Below are 26,699 nucleotides of genomic sequence, written 5' to 3' on the forward strand. Positions count from 1 at the left end.
GAATACTCAACAAATTTTTGCCTTTATGGGGGTGTTTTGAAAAAAAACACCTTGGGTGTCTTTAGTCACAATTTTTATCTCTTGTGGTTAACTTTTATGTCTTCAAAGTTGATCTTTCAAAAAAATTAACATTTTGTATATTCATCACTTTGTATTCATCACAGTCTACCCAAGTCCTTGAAGAAAAACCCAAGGGAGGTGTAGTGTAGGTTTAGGGGGCAGTAGGAATATGCACTAGGTTTGTAGCTCCTCCTGTACACACAACAAAATGGCAGTACTACACATTTGCCTGAATGATATCCCAATTCCAGCCATTGTTCTAATGAGGCTGGTGAACATTCTAAGAATAACAAGAGACCTTTGTATTGGCCTCCACTTTGGAAAAATCAAAAGTAAGCAATAGAGCAAAATCTTACCTGCAAGTGTAATTATTCTTGAAACTAGAAATAATTTACCTGGGGCACAGAAAGTTTTTTTTGTCATGTTTTTAAGAGTTTCCAGTACCTGAAATGTAACAAGTTCTAATGCTGAGTTTCCAAATATATGCAGTTTTGAAGAACTTTTTCCACTCAAACAGCACAATTAATATTGTGTGAATATTGTGTCTCTCTCTCACACACACACACACACACACACACACACACACACACACACACACACACACACACACCATGTACGACTGCCCAGGGTGGAACATTTCCTAGACAGAAGCAGTGGATGCTATTAAAAGTGCTCCTCAGAATAGTCTTAACATTAACACACAACTCAACTGGACTGCTAGATATGGTTGTCTTTATTTTCTTTTTTCTTGCCCAGCCCTATCTAAACATAAAATAAAACTACAGGACTGAAATTAACAACCCATTAAAATCAGCAATAAGTTATGAAAATCATAAAGCTTTTTTTTTTAAGTAATTAGGGTAGTTAAATTATTTAAAGTATACAAAGTCCAAACAGCTGAGGGTAAGGTCCCCGGAAGGCTCTCCAGGGTAAGGGAGAAAACCAGAAGGAAACCTTACAGTCTGAAAGACAAAGGGAACACAGGACATCAAAGTGCAGGCTAGAAATCTCACGTAGAAGAAAAATAACATTTCCAAAAAGGTAAGAGCAACATTAGCACCTGCACAACGGACTGTGGGGAAGGAGAGAGACTGCCGGTAGAAAATGGAAGCAAATCTTTACATTAAAATGAGACAAGTGCTGAACTCAACTATGTTAACTATGATAGCGTGTCTACTATGGAGATCAGATGGTTAAAAGCTGGTAAAAGGTAATGATCCTAAAAGAAAACAAAAACAGCATTGACCTTTTTCTACCTAGCCCAGACCTCATTTTGTGCACTAAAAAGAGAGGTGTGAGGTGTTTTATCATTATCAAATGCTGCATCAAAATAGATGATTTTTCCCCCATGTGTTTTTCCACTATAAAAGACATCTATGTTTACTTATGGACAAGCTTTAAAAAGATGTCATTTTGGTTTTCAACACATATAAACAGTTATCAAAATCTCAAATAAAAATGCTGCCGTGGCTCAGACCTTGGCCTGCTACTCTGCGTGCACAACTCTTCTGACCCACGCAGACGCGCAGGCACGTGAAACTTTTTCCTTCTGGCTCCCCAATCCACACGCATAGGCCTTGTGTGACAGGCTGTCATGCACGGACTGCCCCATGCGGCCTAGGGGCTGGCGAGCTGGCGGTTGGGTGCCCTAGTGCTAACAATGCAGGATAAGGTTAGCTTGCTTAGCATGGAATCCAACAGAAAGCTGAGCTGCATGATGATCTCTCAAAAGGCTTCATGTAGTCTCTCCTTTTGTAGAGCATGAAATGATTTTTTTTTTAAATTTTAAAGAATTGATCATCCACAGGCTTTATGATAAACTGTCCCAGGCTGAGTTTTAATAGCTCTTTTAGCTATCCAAAAATAATGCCTTATTATCTCATCCTTTTCTTACTATAGGTTTGATTTTGTTTCTAGGGCCATAAAGTTCAGGAAGCGTTCAGAACCACATCCTTCAACGTGTCTGCTCAGTGTAGTATGAGCCAACTAGAAAAGAAAGAGGAGGGAAGCTTCGCTGTCCTCTAAAGTCAACTACAACTCAAGACAATGTCACACACATTTTCTGCTGCCATTAGAAATTGTGGTGGGGTTTTTTTTTTTTCCAATATGAATGAATATTCGGAATATTTGTTCTGCTGGGGAGGCTCTACTCCACTTTTTGCTAAAAAGTATTTGCTTAATACAGGTCCTTTGACCCTTTTGTTCAAGTATAGTTTTGTGTAGTTCTAAAGGAGACTGCATCATGAACCCAGTTTAAGAGATTGGATTGGCCCAGTGAATGTTTTGCCCTGCGCTGTTACGTCATGCTGGGTTCTAGGAAGTGAAGGAGAGTTTGACACTGGCACTGGAGTAACCCTCGTCACTCCCGATACTCTGCAGGCTGCTGTGGTCATCGATGTCACTGATGCTGGTGGTGCTTATATTGTCCACTTCTCCATGGGAGAACTCTGTGCTTTCAACGTCCACTTCAATTTCCTCTGCCGAAGGAAAGGAAAAGAACATCAGAAACCCATATGTGCACCTTCGAAAGTGAAAAGGCAGAGGGGAGAAGTAAACATTTCACAACAAGCTCATTACTAGTGATCTCTGGAGACTGGGGGGAACTGAAGGTGAAGAGGCAGGCCCGTCTCCCACAAGGGAGGATGTCTGGTATACAATGGTGGTCTTAATTTAGGCAGCGAGTTTACTAAAACCCCTTGACGCCAGCCCGTCTGGACCTCCCACTAAAAGCACTTGGTCTATTTGGAAATTAATACTTAATATTAAAAGATCTCAACCCAAGTGGTTTAACACATCTGCTTTGCATTAAATAAAAAAGCAGTTCTCGGTGCTGTTTATTAATCAAGGTTCCCTTAAAGTATGTGGGGTGGGGTGGGTGGGGTCAGGGTGAAGAGAAAACATTGAGAAATAGGCAAATTATCCACCAGGCCTTTGGTGGTACCATTCTATAGATCCAGCTTTAGTTTATCTTTTCCTTTTTGTTTTTTTTTGGTGCTGGAACTGGGGCTTAAAGTCAGTCTGGGTGCTGTCCCCTAGAGCTTTTCTTGCCCAACACTGACTGGTGCTCTCCCACTTGAGCCACAACTCTACTTCCAGCTTTTTAGTGGTTAATTGGAGGTGAGAGTGTCATGAACTTGGCTTCCTGGTCTGGATTTGGACCTCAACCCTCAGATTTCAGCCTCCTGGGTAGCTAGGATTATAGGCCTGAGCCACAGGTATCTGGCTTAAGATTCTTCACTGTTCAGTAATTAAAATAAGCCACTCAAATATATTTGCATTAAATATAGCTTGAAACCTTCCCCCTATTTTTTTTTTCTGTGCTAGAAATTGAGCTCGAGTCTCCTGCACGTCAGGCAAAACTCCTGCCACTCGACCACTGAGGTGGCAGGAGCTACAGATGAATAGAAAATAAAACTTCTCTTTTGGTTGATTTTGCTTTTTGATTCTGCCAGAGACAAATGTTGTAGGATAGGTGCAAGAGAAATGGAGACAAAAATCCCTATTACTAGTAAATAAGACATAACATCAGCGTATCTTTCTGACACTCCGTGGTATACTTCTTGCCCCAAATGTATACCTTCAGTCTAATGATTTGAAAACACGCAAAACAAAAAACAAAAAATTCCTCCACTCAAGTAGTACTGAATAAACGATTGGCCAGCAGTATGCAAAATAATTCTAGTGTTCTGGGGGACCAGACACCGGCAGTGGAATTTGAACACATAATCAAAAGACTACTTATTAGTATTCTATCAGTGTTCATTCCTTGGTTTCAGCTGGAGGGAGGGTAGATAACTCAAAAATTTTTATAGAAAACTCTCAAAATAGAAAAATAAAGCCCAAATTCTGCAAGTTCATCAAGTCACTACTAGGCAATGCTGTGATCCATAAAACCCGTAATGAGGGCTGAATGTGGCTACGTGGTAGACCACTTGCTTGGCATGCACGAAGCCCTCAGTTCGATTCCTTAGTACCAAATAAACAGAAAAGGCCAGAGGGGCACTAAGAAGCTCAGAGACAGTGCCCAGGCCCTGAGTTCAAGCCCCAGAACTAGCAAAAACAAAACCTGGAATGTGCTGGGGTTTAGTTTATTTTAGAGCCGTGCTTGCCTGGCACTTGTGAGGCCCCAAGTTTTATCCCCCACATCAAAATAAATGAAACCCAGAGTGTTATGCTGGCTAAACAGGTAATCTACCCTCCCTAAATCCAGATAGAGAGAGGCTCAGCCCTTCATTGGAAAAGAGGCACGCCGCCTACCTCGCTCTGAATCAGAACGATCTGAAGAAATAGTCGACCCAATGCTGTCCATTCGTATTCGCTCCATCTCTTGAGGACCCTGCAGCTGTTCCAGTCTCCGCTTTAAAAATCTCTGTTCTCGCTCCAAGTTCTCAAGCTGGTGCTGGCTCTTCCTTTCAGCTTCTTCAAGTTTCTAAAATGACGGAATATTTACACTTGTGTGTCGGCCAACACAAACATTAAAACTTACTTGTACATAACATCTTAAAAAAGGGGTCTTTGGCAGAGAAACATGAATGGACGTGTGTGTGTGTGTGTGTGTGTGTGTGTATAAAAACATATGTAAAGAACTTACATTTTAAATATCAAAAGTAGTTTCCTTTATTGTTCATGAATGCCATATTACTTGAGAAAACCGGATTTCTAAAGGTCTGTAAAGGAATCTCCAGAGGGAAAAACCTTCAGCAGTGTGACGTTTGATGGAAAAATACTGAGGCACACAGCCAAATAAAGGTATGTCCACCAGGGGGCGTAACCGCCTTCCTTCTGGGCACCAGTGAGGGAATTGTTATTTTCCTAGTAGTGTTCTCAGCTCTTTCAGAATGCCAGTGTCCCAACAGTCAGGTTCTGTTACTCCCATATTAGCTGGCCAGTTTTTAGAAAGATTCTTCTTGAGGTCAATTATTAAAGACGGCATGGTAAGCTAGCTGGTGTATGTAAATAGGAATCGTTGCTAATAATTAAACCTGGGTCCTGAGAAGCATATGCCAATGCGAACAGTAGACATTCTCACCTTGATGTGTGCTTTGGCTTTGTTGAGCAAACCAAGTGTTGTGTGCCTGGTGCAGTCTGGTCCTAATGGAATCAGAACTTTTAAGCGTTCTAAACATAGGCGCAGGTGAGCTCGTCTAAGAAGACAAAAAGGAAAAGAAAAAACTCAGCATGGTCCAGACTTTTCTACTAGGGTAAAGACAAGAGTTTTCAGTAATTTACCCTACAGTCATGTTACACCTCTAATTCTTCAAAGTATCTACAAGTATAGGGGTACCTGCATTTCTGCTGTACTCTGTAGATACCAGTGATATAGCCCAATAGTAATCTTGTTGGGGGATGGTTTATTTTTTTTAATCTATCCCATACACCACTCTCAATGTATTAATATGCACATATAAAAACATACTGGAGCTAGGTGGCAAGGACTCACACCTGTAATCCTAGGTGCTTAGGAGGCTAAGATCTGAGGATCGTGGTTTGAAGCCAGATTAGGCAGAAAAGTCCATTAGATGCTTATCTCTGATTAACCAGCAAAAATCCATAAATGGAGCTGTGGGTCAAGACAAGAGGTAGAGTGCTGGCCTTGGGCAAAAAGGCTCAAGGACATTGCCCAGGCCTTGAGTTTAGACCCCAAGACTAGTATACACAACACACACACACACGTGTGCAAGCGCAATTGTAATTAATTTTGAGTGCCTAAAACCACAAACTAGAGAAGTTTCATCTATGATACTCCAGGGAGGTATAAAATTCTCAAGTTTTTGTTTCTTCTCCCCTTCTTCCTTTCCTTTCTCCCTCCCTCACTGTCTCTTCTCTTCCTTGTCCTTCTCTCAGTCTCTCTCTTTCACACACACACACACTCTCTCTCTCTCTCCCTCCTATGTCTCTGTATTATATATACCTATTAGGTTGAGCTGCATGAACTTCCCGATCCACAACCATTTCTCATTATAAAAAGGGCAATTTGATATGATCCAATGGAGCAGAAACAACAGAATGATGTGACTTACTATGTCAAGGTTAGACTAAAATATATGACCATGGGCCAGGTGCTGAGGCTCACACCTGTCATGCTGGCTACTCAGGAAGCTGAGATCTGAGGACCATGATTCAAAGCCATCCCAGGAAGTTAAGTTCATGAGACTTATTTCCAATTAACCACCGGAAAACTGGAAGTGGTGCTGTGATTCAAAGTGGTAGAGGGTTAGCCTTAAGCAAAAAAGTTCAGGGACAGTGCCCAGGCCCTGAGTTCAAGCCACATAACCACCACCACCACCAACAACAACAACATACATATATGGTGGTTAAAACATCTAAGTGGTTAGGCAGTTAGGTCTAGCCACTGAAAAAACAGTCCATAAAATTCTCTCCATCTAAGTGTATCAGTTCATCAGCTTAATTTTGATTCTTCTCTCTCATGACTAGCTTCTACTTTTCTACACAAGGAGAAGAGATGACACTATTGACCAAACATTATTACATTCTCTGGTCCCCCTGTACGTATTGTGTAAACGTTGGGAGACATATTTCCCAGACACTGTAGCAGAGGGCTTCATGGATTCACCTTCCCTGAACCAGGAGCCATGAGCATGGGAATGGAGAGTTCTGGCGCATACTTTCCCCCGAAAGCAATACTAGATGCCATCTTTGGTTCTGTGTTTCATAAGGCATAGCACCATCCATCAGTTAAACAGAGTATGTGAAGAAAGAGTACATAAGTGTGTCTGTCATGTACCCTTACTCCCTAAACATCCATAATGAAATTTTTAGCAACTCTCTTCACTGCTTCAGGAGCAAACACATTCTCCATTTTCTTCCCAAAGAGGACAAAACCATTTTATGGTTTTAAGAACTCACTCACTGAACTATGCTTTCCTTGTGTTAATACATAAGAAAAAAAGGCCAAGTGAAAATTTCAAATGCTAGCAAGTTGAAAGAGGGCAGGAGAAGGTGATAAGCAAGGACGACTCAGAGCAGGAAGGCCAGAGGTTTGCCTGATGAACGGTCCTCCTTCTTGTAACACCCACAGTCCAGTTACAGTCAGGGTCTATGAGAACCGCCACTCTAAAAATAGGACTACTGGGCTATCACCTCAGGTCTAATGCTTGGCTTCAGGCTGAAACCTGCCATACTTGTGGCCCAAACAAATGTCTTCATTTTCTCTAAAAAGTGCATCAGTGGATTGCCCATTAATGATATTTAGCAATTTTAAAGTCACACTACTCCTCTGCTATGCTGCCTGAAATATCTTAGATAGGAAATGCCACCGGAGCTGTAACAGGCCAAAAACAAAAACAGAAAAATCTTATCCTTCCTTAGGATGACTATCATGCCGCCTGACAACTGCACTGACAGGCTAATAACTGGAGGGTGGCTCTCCTGCCAATACCCAGAGACTCCATTCTGAATTGAGTCTCCTACAAATGCTAACAAAGCAACTAGTAAAATTCACAAGGAACATGTTGTTGTAAGAATGTTGTCCAAGTTACTTAACTCCAGAAATTTGGTACAAATCACAGAATTATCTCTTACATTTTAGTTTGAAGGAACTTGAATCCTTACTATAATTCCACATGGAGAACAAAAAGAGTGAGTTGCTGTTCTGTTTTATGAGACTAGAGTCTACACTGAAAATGATGTCAGACTATCAATGTACTCCGTGGTATACCACGCTTGCCTAACACACAGAAGGCCCGAAGCTGGAACCTCAGCAATAAGAAACAACAAACAGACTACAAAGTGAAAACGAAAAACCCCTACCATCAAATGTCTTGTTCTCTCTTTTAAACACTTTGGCCTGGCATGGGGTGACACAACCCGGTTCCAGAGGATGGTAGTTCAAGACCAGCCCAAGTAAAAAAAAGCAGTCACTAAGCTGGGCATGGTGGGATGTGTGAGAATCCTACTCTATAGGAAGCACTGTCTCAAAAACTAAGAATAAGTAAAATAACAAGGTTAGAATCCAGACTGCAGAACAAAGGCTTCTCTTTTCTTTCAGGCTGTCCATACTGAAATGAGTCACGCAGATATCAAGGATGAGGGAATCTGAATAAACACAGAGATAGTTAGTAGACTTGCAAAAGAAGTTGCAATTCACTTTGGATTGAAGGATACTGAATCTGTCTACAAAGAATCAACGATTCCCAGGTAACTGAAAGAAGATGAAAAAGACCAATTTATAGAATGAAACCAAATATAAATCTAAGATTAACAATATAAAATTTATAAACCTAAGACTAAATTCAAGATTTCATTCAAGAGCCAACAGTGGAACTGGCATTCTATAAGGAAATATCAACTATGTTTAACAGCCCGGGTATCACCAAGAAACACCTGGAGATTGCCAATAAATCACGTATATTTATTAAGTAATAAATAAGGAACTAGCCAGGCCAAGAGAGTTGAGGTGAGGTTTAATGTTTAAATGAACAGGTAAGGCAGAAGTCCCTCTATTTTTTTTTTTTTTTAGCTACTACTAGACATTTCTTCAGTCAAGTAATTATAAATCATCTGTGAGACACCTTGTCTGGGACATCTTGTCTCACAAAGGCCAGTGATGCCATTCTACATGTTTTCTCAGCAAAGCATGGCAACATGGACAGTCGTAGGAAGGGCAGGTTGGGGGAGGGCGGGCTCTCCTGTGGGAAGAGATGTACTATGGGAGCTAAAGGTGATCACCTCCACTTTTGCTCTTACTCATAAGCAGATATTTGGAGAGGAGAATAATAGAGGGCCCTTGGCCGTTGAAGGACAGCAGCTAGACAAGCTGGAACCACATCTGTCAGAGGTCCCTCCCGTGAATACCGTTTCCACACGTGATTCCACACGACACAGGGAAACGCATCCTCCACCAGCAAGGGGTATCCCGTGACTATCAACTGGAGAGCATTAGGTCACGTTCTCCTTGATGTATGTGTGTACTTCCTTTTGGTGTATGTCAATTCCTTGAACAAGGGATGAATGGCAAATTCCTCCCCCACTGAGCCGCCGCTCCCTCCCCTTTCCCCCATAGGCTCCTCGTGGTAACCAGATTGCATGCTCAGCCACCAGTGACCTAGAAAGGTGTATGTTGGATGCCATCTGCTCTTTTCTTTTTCTGGCCTTCACTCTCTCATGATTGGTGGCTCGAGCACCACCTGTAAGGAGTTGCCAAACCAAGGGGCTCTAAGACTCTGGGAAAGGAAAGAAGAAGCTTGGCTTGCTTTTACAATCCTTATTCACTATGGAACTAGAGCTGATGGAATATGGTCTAGTTTAGACTACTAGTTAACTTTTACGTATCTTATTTCACATGCATACTCCCTAAACACAGGGGAAACTCCACAGAAACTAGACAACTGAATCTTTCCTGATTTAGCATGGGGGATGGCAAGGCAGAGTCAGGGTCAGACACTGCAGCTAGGCAAGCTGGGAGAGAACCCCAGCCTCCTTGCTGAGAGGGGACAGGACGGAAGAATGGAGAGACTGCGATGTGCTTCTATGTCCAACGGCACTGGGAAGTCTGCTTTAAAATGAGATTTAAAGGGCTGGGGATATAGCCTAGTGGCAAGAGTGCCTGCCTCGGATACACGAGGCCCTAGGTTCGATTCCCCAGCACCACATATACAGAAAACGGCCAGAAGCGGCGCTGTGGCTCAAGTGGCAGAGTGCTAGCCTTGAGCGGGAAGAAGCCAGGGACAGTACTCTGGCAGAGTGCTAGCCTTGAGCGGGAAGAAGCCAGGGACAGTACTCAGGCCCTAAGTCCAAGGCCCAGGACTGGCAAAAAAAAATAAATAAATAAATAAAATAAAATAAAATGAGATTTAAAGGAGCTTACTGGGAGGACAAGGCAATTCCTAACCACCTGTTAGAAAGAAAGATCCTATCAAAATTGCCCATACTCTCAAAACAGGCAAAACCCTTACGGAGAAAAAAAGAACAATTAGCATGTGTTTGGCTTTTATTTTGGTTGATGGAGACCATTTTCCCTGGAGGAACCAGTGTTGCTTTTGAATTCAAAGTCTGTAAACTTTACTGCGAAACTGCCAAATCATGGAATATGATGGGAAATGATTCTGTTACAAAATGGGGGTATTCTAAAGCGCAGTTACGTCGATTATTGTAGGAAGCGAGGAAACATATTCCCTTTCAGAAAAAAGTTGCAAGTATCTTACGACCATGTTTTTCATTGCTGGTGTTTTTCAAGTCCTCTCTGGAAACACTAATCCCCAGCCCAACAATAAGAAATCTAACCCTGCCAGGACCCACAAACCATCCACAGGCGGGGGCTGCTGGAGGCCCAAGTCCTTTAATGGAACTTGCTTGTCTTTCATTCCTCCACTACAGGATAGCAAGACTTTGCCAAGGAACTAAATCAAAATGGAAAACAAGTCAAATGATAGGGACAGTGCTTGCATTTTCTTCTCTGCTGAAAGTTACGCAATGGGCTGTGAGTCCTTTATGAGCTACATTCTTCAAAGCTGCAATGGCTTGCAGCCAGATTTCTGAAACCCTCTTTCTCTCTCTCTCTCGCACACACACATACTCACTCCCGTTCAACAGCAGCTTACTGGTTCTCCTTCACTATCTACACCAACTTCCTCTAAAATGTACTATGTTGAGACTCTCTAAGGCACACACACACAAACATACACCATCTGCCGGGCTACCTGCATGAACATGAACATATTAAAAGTGGATGCAGATGAGCTAAGCACACTTCTGCTCCTGAACTTTTATCTACCCAGAAGATACATCATACAGTCATATTCTATTCAGTTTATGCTGTTTATAAAGTAAGGAGGCCAGCAAGCTACTCCTTATAATAACACTTGATAATTATATGCCTCATCTACAACTTACACATTATCTACTTCACAGAAAATAAACAGACTATTAATTCCCACGTAGTAAGTTAGCAAGTGGCATCTATCTCCTGCGCCTGACTTGACTGTGGCAGCCATGGGACTCCATGACAACAGAAATAAAAGTAGAATAGTTGGGACCTCTTCTCACTTTTCAAAGAGAATCTATTTTCACTTAATGGTCTTCTTAATAGGTATCTTGTAGAGTAAGCAAACAGGAATATCACCAAGTTTCCAATGAAGTTGCAAACTATACCATATTACATATACTACATGATGATATGTTACACTTACAGTGTCAACCTCAGGAAGATCTGTATACAAATAAGAATGCAAATCAGTTGTGATACAGGTGCTTCTTGGAAGGCTGTTACGTATATGCCTGGGGCTTCATCTCAGCGCCTCGAACACGAGGCAGACACCTGCGCACTTGCACCACCTCGGTCCTTTTATTGCTTCAGTTCTTTTTCAGGCAGGGTATTGTGTTTCTGCACTGGGCTGGCCTCAGATGAAGATCCTCTAGGCCTTACTTAGCAACTGAGATGGGGGAGGAGGGGTCTCTCATGCTTTGTCTGGGCTGACCTTGAACCACTTCAGCCATCTTTCTCACTCCTGGGAATTTTGCCTGTTTTTTTTTTTTTTAAATTCCTATTTCCTATGTGGGAACAGATAATGTTTCTCTTCCTTCTCTACTTCTTACTTGGCCCTTGTCTTACTAAAATTCCTGCTAAAACTTTAAAAATGAAATAAAATAATAAAGAAAAGCACATTCTCTTGATAAAATCTAGGCAGTTCCAAGGATAGGCAATGTTCCCCTAGGGTACTCAACACTGAGCCACTGGCTTTTGAAGCCATAATGTAAAATATGATCCCTCTCTCAAAAGGCGTCATTTTCTCAAAACACTTGGGAGAAAATACTTTCATGTGAGAACAAGCACACATAACACAAGTACACTTTTAAATTTAAACTTGAAGTAAACTTTGTATTATTTCATACCACATCTGGGGACCTCCAGAAATCTATGTTCCAACTGCCAGCGTTAAACGGCTACAAATCACTAGTAGGGTTTTGGACTTCAGAACGTTTCTGGCTCATGGCTGAGATTATATTGCAAATATTTAGAAAAGAAAGAAGGAACAGAGCAGCAGAGATGAGGGGGTGTAAGGGAGGCCAGTGGGAGAGGGAAAAGAAATTCAGTCCACAGCCAAACTACAATTTCTTCCTCGAGACCTTTCTTTTCTTTTGCCAGTCGTGGGTCTTGGACTCAGGGACTGAGCACTGTCCCTGGCTTCTTTCTGCTCAAGGCTAGCACTCTTGAGCCACAGCGCCACTTCTTGCTTTTTTTATATATATGGTGCTGAGGAATCGAACCCAGGGCTTCATGTATATGAGGCAAGCACTCTTGCCACTAGGCCATATTCCCAGCCCGAGACCTTTCTTTTCATAGCCCTTCTTCAGGTAATTAACATTTGACTTTTATATTAACCATATTGTATTTTAATTGAGATCAAATATACACTTTAAATCATTTCCACGTTTTCAATATTAATATTAAATGAATGGTTGGTACACAGTACAGAGCAAAGATAGAACAGTTTCCAGTGGATGTTTGTGGAACACTCTTAACTAACCAAAGGTGAGGCAACAAACAATCCTGGGTGTACATGCAGTAAAACCAAGGTCAGCTCACAAATGCCAGAACTTGAAACACCTATGCTATCTTGGGTGGTGCTGAGGTCGCCAATGAATAGTAAGGTACACCCTACCAAAGAGAGCAAGGGGCAGTCTTCAACCTAAGTCCTGATTATAATTCACATTTCTTCTAAATGTAAAGCAGAGGGCTTAAGAATTATAGCATTATGCCAATCACTGATGGCTCACGCCTATAATCCTAGCTACTCAGGAGGCTGGGATCTGAGGATCGCGGTTCAAAGCCAGCCCAGGCAGTCTGTGAGACTCTTATCTCCAATTAATAACCACCGGAAAACTGGATGGCACTGTGGTTCAAGTGGCACTATGGCTCAAGTGATAGAGCACTCTCCTTGAGCTGAAGAACTCAGAGATAATGCCCAGGCCCAGAGTTCAAGCCCCAAGACTGACCCAAAAAAAGAAAAAAAAAAAAAAGAAGAAGAAGATAGCATTACAACAGAATGCCTTTAGCAAAGTATTTATAGAGACCAGGACAACAATGTTAAATGAAATTGCGAGTTTTTTGTTAAATCCAGTTTTCTGTCATCAGTGTCAACTCTATGACCTTATCAATATACCCCCTAAAAAGTGAGACATCTGACCTAAATTCCAATTTGGCCTCTGTTCCAACTGTTGTTCAAGTAGTGGTTCCAATATCAAGTACAATGCCAGGAAGACAATCAGAAAATAGGAAAGAAATAGCTAAGAAAACACAGTATGAATGGGAAACCTAAAATCTCTACAATGCAAAGAAGAGACATGAAGGAACTTTTAGCTCATCTTTAAATGAGAAGCTAGTGTTTGCACAGGTTTACAAGACCCTGGACTGCTGGTCAGTTAAAGATTACAGTGCAGAAGACAATTATTTTGATTTGTATTCATCTCTAAGGAAAACTTCACTTCTCTTCCTTTCTCTTTTTTCCAGATAAGAGTATTATTTTATATAGTCCAGGCTGGCCTGGCACTTGAGCTCTTCTGCCACCACTTCCAAAGCGTTGGGATTACAGGTATGCACTACCAAACTCACCCTCAAGCACAAGTCTTCACACTTCGGCCGGCTTAAAAAAATAATCAAGGCACATGATCTTCACTGGAGCTCCTACAGGGTACTTCCAACATGCCTCAAAAGAGGCTGTACAATTTTACGCCCATTCTACAAAGGTTTAATTTCTATACACTTATCCCCCACATATCTGATAATAGGGTTGTTTTTTTTCCCCCCAAACCAAAACAAACTGGATTAGTCATTCATTCATTCAACATATTTCTTCTTCTATCACACAAGAACTTTCTGTATTCCAAGTTTCAAAGTCTGGGAAAATAGGGCCACATCACTGGAGAAAACAGTGGCAATTTGTTCTAAATACAAAATAGCTTATTTTCTTTTGGCACCTCTCCAGGGCCTTGGGTGGAGAGAAAGGCAACCCCTCTCGGGAGATTGCGGGCTTTGAACCGGGACGACCATCAAAACATAGCTGAGGGTGGGAGAGAAATTTTTGTTAAATTATTTATCTTTCACATCAGTTTGGAAACAGATCTTTAAAGAAATCTTGCCTTCGAACCCTGTCTACTGTTTAGCCTTTTGTTGGTGTTCATCTCTCTCCTGGCAGCCCTCACTGGCCAATTTAATGGTACCAGGGGGCTGAGAAGTATTGCTGTCCAAAGGAAAAAGCATTCTCTCAGAGACGGGGGAGGCAATCTGCAACCACAACAGTAGCTACTTGTTAATTTTCTATTTGAAACCCAGTGATGTCAATAGCATTGTACCCTGCCAGCCACCATGGGGTAAAGTACATTTTGAAACCAAAACAAACTTCCTACATGCTGGCCAGTCAGATATCAGACACAGCAACAATGCGCTGTAAAACAAGGCCCCCAGTTTAATTAGGAGACACTGCATGTAAGAAACAAGTCTGTTCTACAGAAGTTTAAGTAGCTCCCAGTGCAGTTATTTTATTACATCAAATTATTATCCAGGATGATGGAAATGAAGAAATAGTTACAGATCTCCAATAAAATGGCAGACTTACATTGCACAAACAGCCTGCTGGAAGAATACTTTGCAATGGAACTGTTCAGTTATGTATTTATTATTATTACTTTGGGAACTGTTCGTTTAGAAGCATAAAATGAAAACAGTCAAGTGTGTCTTTAACACATGGTCCCACTCATCAGATATGATCTGATCGTTTAGGAGAAAAGACATCTTTCCTAACTGGAACGTGAGTACTGGGGTCTCAGAATTAATGGATCCTTAGAAGCTTTGCACTGCGAGATGGAAAGCTGAATGACTCAGTGGGAAGCAGCAGAAAGGTCTGACACATTGCTAGACATCTGCCAATTCTGCCAAACCAGCAAAAGATTATCCTTTCAAGTCTCATGTTAGCACAACTTTCCCCAAATCAAAATGTAGGGTTTCTTGATGAATTTGTTTTGGAGTGGTGAAGGGGATGATATGTGGAGCAGGAGAAAGAAAACAAAGAGCGATTGTTGGTTCATGTGTTTTGTTTTGTTCTGCTTAATAAACGCTGACACATTTGTATTGGCCATTTGGAACTCCAGAAAAATAAAATTCACAGAACTTAGTTTAATAGTTCCTGATAATGACAGAGAATTGGTGTTTGAGCTTATTTTGATTTCTAAGTTCAGTGTTCTGGGTGCTCTCTTCCAGGATACCTTACCAGTTTATTTCTTTTCTGGTCACTAGGGCCCAAGTGAAGGGGCGTCTTTGAGTCACCGCTGGGGGCAGCCCAGCCTAACAGCAGCTGGGCAGCTCAATCCTTTGGTAGCCCTTGGGCACTGTCACATGAACATTTTCAGGCAAGTAGGATGTGATGAGCACAATGTAAGAACTACTGTACTGTTTAAAACCCTTCTCAGAAAGGAAAGGTGTTCAATGGGCTAAAAACTATTACAATAATGTCCTAATAAGTTTACTTTTACTTACTTTAGCTTCAAATTTATTTGTTAATTTACATATTTATATATTCATTTATTGCACCAGTCTTGGGGCTTGAACTCAGGGCCTGGGCACTATCCCTGAGCTTTTTGCTCAAGGCTAGTTAGTGCTCTACTACTTGTGCTATATAGCTCAAGCCAGGTACTTCCAGCTTTTCATTGGTTAGCTGGTCATAAGAGTGTCATGAACTTTCCTGACTTGGCTGGCTTTGTGCTCAGATCCTCCGATCTTAGCCTTCTGAGAAGCTAGGATTAGAGGTAAGAACCACCAGCATCCAGACTGAAAGATAACATTTTACCTAGTGAAAGAATGGATTCAGGTTATCACTGGATCACAGGATTAGAGCCTGTGATTTGCTTCTATTTATATTTGTCTAAATCTTAGCCTGAATCTCTTGAAATGCTCAGAAATAAAAGGTACCAAAGTTCAGGGTTTTTTGTTATTTGTTATTTTTATTTTTTTTTTGACGATTCCAGTCTCAGCTCAACACTATTACAGTTTACTGTTCAAGGACAGCTTCACATGTTTTGTTTTCATTTATTTGTTAACTGGAAAATAAATGATAACTATACACTTGGATTCCATTAGTTGCTCAGAAGAGCAACCTCAAAAGTGAAGGTAGCTTCATGGATTTGGAAAAAAGAGGTAGGCCAAGGGACCGTGTTCAATTGTATTAACATGGCCCTAGCTATTCCTTACAGCAGTGTTGTGGTTCTCATCTAAATAACTTCCAACAAGAGAATAAAGACAAAAAAGAAGAAGAAGAAAACTGAAGAAGAGAGTAGAGCTTGGCGATTAACTTTGTCAAATTTAACTACATTTCCTTCAGATACTGTGGGGTGACAGACTCCAAGCATCCTGCAAGCTCAGCAAGGTCTTTCTTTTACCTCACAGAACAAAAACTATATGGAGAATCTTTTCAAATGGTGAAAACAAGGCTGTGTGTGTGTGTGTGTGTGTGTGTGTGTGTGTGTGTGTGTGTCTGTGTGTAACTCAGGGCCTGAGATCTGTCCTTGAGCTTCTTTTGCTCAAGGCTAGTACTCTACCAATTGAGCCACAGTGCCACTTCTGGCCTTTTCTGAGTAGTTTATTGGAGGTAAGAGTCTCATGGATTTTCCTGCCAGGCCTGATTTCAAACTACAAACAGTTCTGAGATCTCAGCATCCTAAGTAGCTAAACTACAGGCAGGCATCACCAGTGCCCGAGCTAAGACCCAATATTTATTTAGTAGTTCCTTCTGAAAACACCAGTATTTCTTAAACTTTGAAAGTTGGCAGAGCCATGCTCCCTCCCATGTGACTAACACATGAGGCAAGAAACACCAGCTGCTTTCAAGATGGCCCAGAGAGCCGTGTCACCAAACTCTCCTTAGGAAAAAACTTTCTCCAGGACAAAAATAGCAGCCCTGTAAAATCATTCAGCTCTGTCTAAGTTGTGTTATGTTTACACTACAAAGATGAAATTTCTAATTGAAAAAGAACCTTATTTAGAAGAGACTGGACTCTCTCTTTTACAGATTTGCTAAATACAAGCTGTTCTGTATAGGAATAACTGTCAATCAAGCTGGAGTGGATCAGAATTTTAAAAGATACAGATATAACAGTCCTAGAGGGGGAAAAAATGCCACAACTGGTCACATCAATGATCAAAATGACAGAGCACGATGTTTGTTAGTGATACCAGGGGATGGCTCATGGAAAACTACATGGAAAACTATGGCGGCAGACCTCCACAATTGCTACCTTTTTTTTAAAGTATGAAAATTTCTCTTTCGAGTTTCCTGAATTTTAGCCAGTATGGTTTTAGTGAAGAAATCTAAGTGTACTTTTTCTTAATTTTCCAACTATCCAATTCCAATTTTGTCACTGCCTTTCTAGATTTGAAAGTTCCTATCTTTTCTTTTAATTTTAGATAATTTTAACAAGTCATCTTTGCTCTAACTACTTCAGGATAAAAGCACTAGAAAGCCAGGCTGCAGTTGCTCAGTGGCTCATGCCTCTAAATCCTAGCTACTCAGCAGGCTGAGAGGTGAGAACTGCTGTTTGAAGCCAGTCAGGGCACGGAAGTCTGTGATATTTAGCTTCAACTGACCATCCAAAAGCAGGGAGTGGAGATGTGGCTCAAGTAGCAAAACCCTATCCTTGAGCAAAAAAGCTCAGGGACAGCACCCAAGCCTTGAACTCAAGCCCCAGGATCAGCACAAAGGGAAAAGTATTTTTCTGTGAAAAAAAGATACTGTTTGGAATAGCATAAATTCACCTGTCAACTATACCTTTTAGATTAACAAAAGAGACAGCCTTGTGTTGAAAAAAGAAATTTAAATGACAAGGCTCTTCATTATAAATAGCCTACTAGAAATAAAATGAACATCTTCAACAGTGATCCAAAATAGAATGGCATTTAGGCAATTCTGGTGAGCTAAGACTTTTTCCCCCCTGAGCTATTAGCAGACTCCTTGGTCCTAGGTGAGGTTTTTGGTTGTGTTCACTTAGACTCTTGGGCCTACGGCAACACAACCTCTAAAAATAATGGGAGAGCCACTGCAGACACCTCTTCATAGGGTCAACAGCTATTAAAAATGGGAATACTGCTCACACTGGTAATCGTAGATACTCAGAAAACTTAAGATCTGAAGATCACAGTTCAAAGCCAGCCTGGGCAAGAAAGTCCACAACACTCATCTCCAAAGGTGCAACAAAGGGCTGGCAAGAGTGCTCGCCTCGTATACATGAAGCCCTGGGTTCGATTCCTCAGCACCACATATATAGAAAACAGCCAGAAGTGGCACTGTGGCTCAAGTGGCAGAGTGCTAGCCTTGAGCAAAAAGAAGCCAGAGACAGTGCTCAGGCCCTGAGTTCAAGGCCCAGGACTGCCACTCCCCCCCCCCCAAATAAGTACAAAGGTCCAACAAAAAGCTGAAGGTATAACTGTGGCTCAAGTAGTAGAATGCTAGCCTTAGGCAAAAAAGGTCAAAGACAACACCAGGTCCTGAGTTCAAGCCCTGGCAATTGGCGCACACACACGAAAAGGCAATGAATGCTGTTTAGGTGTCCTAGAGACATAGTAGGAAGGCCAACAATAAATCAAGAGAGTGAAAAGGCTGAAACACATTCTCTAGGTGTACTTTTAGGCCCCAATACATTTTATGCTTGCTGAATAACTATAAGTTCACTTTAATCCCAGAATAAGTGGCCAACTATACTTCCATGATTAAATGAGCAAGAAGGATTCAAATACAGCATTTCTTCCTGGAAGCTCTTTCAAACAAACATACTGTAAGCATGGCAATTTTGGCAAACTCCTAGGGAAAAAGATTCATAACACAGAAATAATCATTCATGACTAAGCTGCTCACACTCGCTTCCATCCGGGCTAGCTCCAGCTACCAGTTTACCTCAGCCCCCACCTGACACACACTCAGCGCTAATTACACACTTTCAAAATAATATCTTTTGTCTCTATCTAGTCAGATAATAAATCCTCAAGAGCAGGGGCTTGTCTTATCCCCAGTAACTAGCGCACAGTCCAATGCCTAATAAGTGCTTGTCAGTTGATCTGTAATTATCTTTAGGAGTTCTTTGTCAGTGCCAGGAACTAAGCCACTTCAAATGAACTCTTATGACCACCCAAAGATTTTGAATTAAAAAAAAAAACAACAAAAACACATGATCTTGGGGTTAATGATACATAGGACAGAGATTTAAAGAGATATTCACATAACATACTTGACAATGATTTATTACTAGTCATTCTATACTGAGTATTCAAAGGAAGTTCAAAACAATCCCTAAATTTTCACGATCAAGACTCAAGAGGCTGAAATCTAAGGACTGAGGTTCAAAACCAGCCCAGGCAGAAAAGTCTCAATGAAACTCTTTTCTCCAAGTAACTACTCAAAAAAAAAACAGAAGTAGTGATGTGGCCTCAAAATGGTAGAGCACTAGACTTGAGCAAAAAGAGTTCAGGGACAGCGCTCAGGTCCTGAGTTCAAGCCTTACAACAAACAAAAAAAATATATATATATATATTGCTTCAAGATCAAGTGACCAAGGAAGTAGCTACATCAAATTCTCAGTATTTCCTAGTTACCTTACCCAAAAGAGCAAAGGGTAAGCGGAGAGGAAAGTGCTCTAGAGAGAGGCCAAAATAGGAGTAATAAAACTGCTACTAAAAGATGAATGATCTTAACTATTGTTTCTCACCACTGTTGGAGCTGAAGTAGTAGCCACCCTCTCCCTACTCAAGTTCTCTAAGTTTATCAGAAATGTTGAGAAGAAGCCAGCCGGGTGGCTCATGCCTGTAACCCTAGCTACTCAGGAGGCTGAGATCTGAGGATTATGGTTTGAAGCCATCCCAGGCAGGAAAATCTAAGACTCTTCAATATTTTATACAGAAAAAGCCAGATGTGGCACTATTATTGCTCAAATGGTAAGAGTGCTAGCTTTGTGCAAAAGGAGCTCAGGGACAGTGCCTAGGCACACTGTTTAAGCCCCAGGACTGGCCAAAAAAAGGGGGGGGGAGGGAGGAAGGGAGGGAGAGAAAGAGAGAGAGAAAGAAAAAAAAGGAAGCAAAGCTAGAGGCATGGTTCAAGTGGTAGGGTATAAACTAAGCAAGCAAGCTGGATGAAGCTCAAGGCCATAAGTTCAAAGCCCAGTACTACCTCTGTCTAAAACAAATGCTCAGAAACTTGATGGATTCTCACTAGACTAGATGAGTTTATACTGCAAGGCGAAGGTGCCAGACTCAAGCAGATGTTTGCATTCCAGCTTTTCATAGTCAAATTTAAATACAGAAAGAGAAAGCAGGTCTTGTCATTTTCAAAAGCTTCTCCATTAAAGGATCACCATTGGGAAAAAAAACTTACTGTATTTTTTATGGGTGTGCTAGTCCTTCAACTCAGGGCCTGGGTGCTATCTCTTAGCTTTTTTCCTCAAGGCTGGCACTCTTACTACTTGAGCCATACTTCCAGTTCCATAAAAAGATTATTTTAAAACTGAAGCAGTGTTTAAAAAACCATTTTTCTATTCCATGCAAGTATTACTAAGTATTGTTGTTGATCATCATTTTATAAATATTATTTTATTATGGCTGATTCTAAAAACAATAAGAATTTTTTTTTTTTTTTTTGGCCAGTCCTGGGCCTTGGACTCAGGGCCTGAGCACTGTCCCTGGCTTCTTCCCGCTCAAGGCTAGCACTCTGCCACTTGAGCCACAGCGCCGCTTCTGGCCGTTTTCTGTATATGTGGTGCTGGGGAATCGAACCTAGGGCCTCGTGTATCCGAGGCAGGCACTCTTGCCACTAGGCTATATCCCCAGCCCCACAATAAGAATTTTTGAATGATAGTATATAAACAATAATTTATAATAAGTATATGAAGTCTTCAGATGGAAATTTCGTACTTAATAAACTCATCTTCAAGCTGGGTATTGGTGGCTCATGCTTATAATCCTTAGCTACTCAGGAGTCTTGAGATGTGAGGATCGCAGGTCAGAGCCAACCCAGGCAGAAAAGACCATGAGATTTATCTGCAAGTAACCAGCAAAAAGCTGGAAGTGGAGGTATGGCTCAAGTGGCAGGGGGCCATCCTTGAGCAAAAAAGCTAAAGAAAAGTATACAGGCTGAGTTCAAGCTCTACTACTGGCTCACACACAAACCCATCTTTAATCATTTCACAGCTTTTAAATGAGACAAATTCTTCACTTTAAAAAAAAACACCAAGGGATCTATCTTTGTAAAGGCATAAAGATGTGCATAAGAATGTGTAATCATACACACACACACGTGTGCGCTTGCTTTTAAATTGCGTAACATAAGAATGGCTCCAGAGGCACACCTGTTAAGCATCAATGGCTCATTTCAGAAACTATCTCTATGACTAGCAGCATTTATAGAAAGTCACGGCATCCTATGACGCTTTCCTAAAGCTAAGTAACATTAGCTTTAAAAAAAAAAAAAAGTCTTCCTAAGGCTCCACCTAAGAACACTATTCCAGCTGAGATGGAAATTTCCATCTGGTTGTTTAAATTGGTCTATGAGTTTTTAATGATGTCAAAGAGCTACAAAAAAAAATCAGAAGCAAAATAGTATTCATACAACTGCAGACAAAAATCACTAATCAAAAGCAAACTGGAATTTAGTTAAGACATTAAGTTATAGAACTACGTGGATAGAACAGGATGACAACTTCTCAAAAGGCAAGACACATGGAAGTTTCACACATCCTGAGGAAATGTTTTCATAACAACAACAAAGATCTGTGCACAACTTCTATGCTACTTGCAGCAAACCTTGAGTTCACAATCGAGTTTCTTGGTCTCTGGTACCAATTCTAACACAGAAAGAAATGTGCCCTCATCTGTAGAGCCGCCCCACCATCCGACCCCAGAGGCGCAGTCACCACGTATCTGCTATGTGGATCAAATTACCCAGAATACCCTATGGGGACAAAATGTTCTCCCGAGCAGCAATAGAGAACAAAACTATTTTCCTTGGAAAGGAAAGATGTTTGCAGGGTTGCAAATACCCCTCTACATGCCTTCCTAAAATATTTTCTATCTTCAAGTGGCAAGTTTCACAAAAAAAAAAAGAAGAAGAATTAGGAGAGCATATCAATGTTTCTTGCTTGGTATTTAAGGGGTTTCCCTCCAACTCCTCTTAATCTAACATGGCAAGCTTATGCTACGAAAGCATTCATTGTTAACTCACTAAGTACCTGTTAGTCAAGGTGAGTACTGATGGCACAGCATCCAATAGGAACACAAGTAAGTTCCAATGCCCTTGTGAGATGCATACAATCCAAAACGAACACATCTGACCTACGAAGAGGGAAAACTATAGCATAAAGTAGTGGGGGTTCAAGTTCATGTGAGTGACAGAGTAACTCTAATGAATGCTGAAAGCTAACTTTTGATGGTCAGGAAAGGCTTTGTGAAAAATATGCTGTATCCTGAAGATAGTGTGGAAAAAAATAAAACCCTCTCAGGATCAGAAAACCGAGGCTTTCATCCTGCCTTAGTCTTTAAGCAGATTGGTGGGGCACATAGTGTTCAGGGGCTTAAGTTTTGAGGGTAGACTGTATGATTTTCTAACATTCCTTTCTTATTTATAATCAATCTATGGAAATGAGTGGATCGGTCCATAGCTATTATTTAAATTTTTTACCCTTTGGGTTCACAAGCATTCTTGCTATAAAAACCCTAGAAACATATTAACATGATAGCTTCCAGTTGAATGTCCTTCCCTCACTGGGTTTTGACAAGTACATATCTTTTTGGTTTGTTTTTGAGACAAGGTCTCTCCAGGTAGCACAAGCTTACCTGGATCTGCCAACCCCCTGCTTCCACATCTGGAGTCCAGGGATTACAACCGCACCTTTCCACATCCAGCAAGTCTATCCATCTGACGTGTTATCTTTCCCACTCATGTGCATACATATATGTAGGGGTTTGCTTTTGTTGTTGTTTGGAGTTTGAGGTGTGTGTGTGTAGGTGTGTAGGTGTGTGTGTGTGTGTGTGTGTGTGTGTGTGTGTGTGTGTACAGGCCTCTCATTCAACTTGGCTTTTTTGCTCACAGCTGGCAATCTTACCACTTGAGCCACACTTCCACTTCCAGCTTTCTGCTGGCTAGCTGGAGCTAAGAATCTGGCAGGTCTCTGTCTGGGCTGGCTTCAAATGAAGATTCTCAGATCTCAGCCTCCTGAGTAGCTAGGATTACAGGCATGAGCCACTGGAGAGCTCAGTTTGCTTTATTTTTTCAGTATAAAAGAAATGATACCAGAATACTATTTTACAATTTGATTTTTCACTTCTTTAGAAATCAGCCTAAATCTGTAATATATTCAAATTTATATGATTCTTTTTGTCTGAAGCAAAGCATAGATTACTAATAATTTGGTTGTAAACCTTTTTTGGGATTTCCCACCTTCTCTCTCTCTGTGCTTGAGTACAAATTCAAAAGAGGTGTGAGATATAGCATACAGCAACGAGGTAGCAAATACAGATGACAGCCTAGAATGCATAAGGTTATGAGTTCAATGATCACTAGCACTGCAATAAACGAGTAAATTAGCAAATGAAAAAGTACAGCCAATGAAGAAGCTCAAACTTAACAGCCATAGTCTCAGAATAAGAAAAGTCACAAGTGGATACCTATAGACATACCTCCAACTAGGAAACAGGAGATAGATATGTGTCCTAGCCCTTGGATCAAAACTAGATTTTTCAAGGGTGTGTGTGTGTGTTACTGGGGTATGGACACGGGGCCTCATTTGCTAGGCATGAGTTCTGACACTTATACCATGACTCTTAACTCTTCTAACTAGGATTGAAAATAAAAAGTAGGACTAGGATATTGGAAATTTTAGGATTTTTTTTAATTAAAGGAAATTATTTCAGACAAATTATTTTTCTCTGTGCTAGGGATCAAACCCCTGACCTCAAGCATACAGGCCATGTGCTCTACCACTGCACAGTAACTCAGTCCTTAGAAGGCATCTTAAAGAGCACTTAATTCTAACACCTTAGAAAAATGCAAGCCCTATGTATAGACCAGAATGTGATTTTAATTAACCAGCAACATTTGTCCTACACTAATGGTTAGGGTAAAAAGAAAGATTTGAATAGTCATTAGGGTAAGTGTTATGGATGTGGGACATGAGACTGAAGGAGAGCATAATTAGAGTATAAATTTCTAGCGAGAGCTGGGAATGTAGCCTAGTGGTAGTGTTTGCCTAACATGCATGAAGCCCTGGGTTCGATTCCTCAGTACCACATTTACAGAAAAAGCCTAAAGTGGCTCTGTGGCTCAAGAGGTAGAGTGCTAGCTTTGAGCAAAAAGAACCCAGGGACAGTGTTCAGGCCCCAAGTTCAAGCCCCATGACTGGCAAAAAAAAAAAAAAAAAAAAAAAATTCTAGTAAAATCAGTAAAACTGATTTCCAGCCATTCTTAGCCACTGCGAATGAAAAAGTAAATAAAATAAATGGAAATGTCCTGGAATTTTTAACGAGCTTGGCAAATTATTGTTGCAGTGAGTATATTATTAGAAAGCTACTTTATTGTCCAAATAATGAGGAGGAAAGATTCCAATTTGCTGACCTGTGGCTACTTTCTCTTCAGATTGTTTACAAAGGTTTAGATGAGATAAGCTAAGTGTCCTTTGCTTTAGACAACAGTGTGCTTTTCCTTCCTTGTATGGACTACTTCATCTAGCCATCACCAGAGCTAGTGACTGACTAGACACAGCAACAAAATACAGTTACTATTAAAAAGAGGATCTCTCAAGATTGGAGACATGGTTCAGTTGGTAAAATGCTAAGCAATGAGTGAAAGTGTCAGGTACTGAGTTTGAATTCTGATTTCTGGCAAAAAAAATAAAAGGATTTCAGGAGCTTGAGAAAATATAGGAATGAAGGGGAGGGGGAGGAGAAGGAAGAGAGGAAAGGAAGAAGGGTAGGAAAATGGGAGGAAAAGAGGGGAAAGGGGGGAAAAGGGAAGGAGAGGGAGGAAGTAGGAAGAGGGAGGAAGGGAGGGAGGGAAGAAAGGGATTAAAAGAAAAGACAGAAAGGGAAAGGAAGGACTGAAGAGAGAGGAACTAAGAGCTAGAATACAATAGTATTTATAGATTAACTTACTACATATCTCCTTAGAAATTAGTAGTACATAGTTTTGCAAAAGGGATATAATCCTTAGTATTCATTAGTCCTGGACATCACCTAAGCCCTGAGTTCAAGCCCTAGGACCAACACTAAAAATAAAATATAACCTTAGGGTTGTAACTACAGTATCATGTTATAATAATCTGCCTTCAGCATCCCAGATAGCTGAAACTACAGACATGTACCACCACACCCAGCTGATTTTTTCCTTCTACAGCCAAGAAAAGCAAGACCACCAAGATGTTATATAAATAACATCTTAAGCCTATTCGTTGTAGAGATAAAAGAAAAATTATTTTTATTTTTACTTCTGGCATAATTCTCATATTAATGCATTATATATCCCCAAAGAAGCCATCTGTGTTGGATTCAAGATACCTTTTTGATAATTTGATCATTGTATAGTATTAAAATCTGTCTTTCTCCACTGGCTTTCCTCAAAATAAAAACAAAACAAGAAAGTCATTTACTTACAAATTAAGTTCCAACTTTTTCCAATATGGAAGATATGTGTGTAGACAATATGTCATGTCTGACCCACAGCTGACTTAATTTGTCTTCAGAGATGGTTAGCAAGTAACCATATGTAAAAATTCTCTTCTCATTACTAAATCCTTGTCTAGACCTCAAGATCTTCACTAGTATCTTATTGGGCTTTCAATAAGTAGGAAAACAAAAGTACAATAATTCTCTTTCTCACAACAGTTAAATAGTAAAACAATCTGAATCTCTTCATTTAAAAAAGATAAATGTAAGATACTGAAGTCTCTCATCTGATAAAAAGATTTACATACATATGTACTCATATATATAAAATACACGCATGCTCACACACACATACACACATACACCTTCTCTTGGTACAACTGCTAGAATGTGATTAGAATAGAAATGCCTTTATAGTCATTTAAGAAAAAGTGAGGCTGGTGGCTTATGCCTATAATCCTAGCTACTCAGGAGGCAGATCAAAGAATCAAGGTTCAAACCCAGCCCAGGCAGACAAATCCTACAGACTTATCTCCAATTAATTAGCAAAAAGCCAGAAACCAAGGTATAAGTCAAGTGATAGAGTACCAGCCATGAGTGAGAGTTTGAAGACCTGAGTTCAAACCTGATACTGTGAAAGAAAGGAGGGATGAAGAAAAAGAAAGAGAAAAAGAAGAAAAAGAAAAGGTATGTGACTATTTCATTAGCATTAAATTTTCAGTATTTACCATAGTGTTTACACTGCATTAATACTTTACCATAAGTAGCAAAAGAATTTAGCATAATTCTGCTATATAATTATGAGCAGCATAACTACTGGCATAATCAGCTTTGTATATAAAAGCATTCTTCAAAGCTTCACATAGAATAAATGAGTACACTGCATCATCTAAACTATATCAGGGAAATATGTTAAACTTTTTAAAATTATAAATTCATAGTTTGGTAAGAAATGCTTCCTTAGGGAAGTTTCAGTTCCACTGACCCAGAGCTCTCC

The 26,699-nt window shown here is 40.6% G+C and overlaps 1 protein-coding gene across 2 annotated transcripts in view; it reads right to left on the minus strand.

The window, feature by feature from the left end:
* Nucleotides 1-775: 775 nt before the first annotated feature.
* Mxi1 (MAX interactor 1, dimerization protein) overlaps nucleotides 776-26,699 on the minus strand; it is a 64,479-nt gene continuing 38,555 nt past the window's right edge. For both annotated transcript variants that reach the window (XM_048338283.1, XM_048338284.1), the window contains exons 4-6: nucleotides 5,090-5,204; nucleotides 4,318-4,489; nucleotides 776-2,537 (exon numbers count right to left, since the gene is read on the minus strand). In XM_048338283.1, the coding sequence (XP_048194240.1) occupies nucleotides 2,374-2,537; nucleotides 4,318-4,489; nucleotides 5,090-5,204 (451 nt within the window). In that variant the 3' untranslated portion in view covers nucleotides 776-2,373. The remainder of the gene's footprint in view (nucleotides 2,538-4,317; nucleotides 4,490-5,089; nucleotides 5,205-26,699) is intronic.

Source organism: Perognathus longimembris, chromosome 2, assembly GCF_023159225.1.
Source record: "Perognathus longimembris pacificus isolate PPM17 chromosome 2, ASM2315922v1, whole genome shotgun sequence".
Taxonomy (NCBI): domain Eukaryota; kingdom Metazoa; phylum Chordata; class Mammalia; order Rodentia; family Heteromyidae; genus Perognathus; species Perognathus longimembris.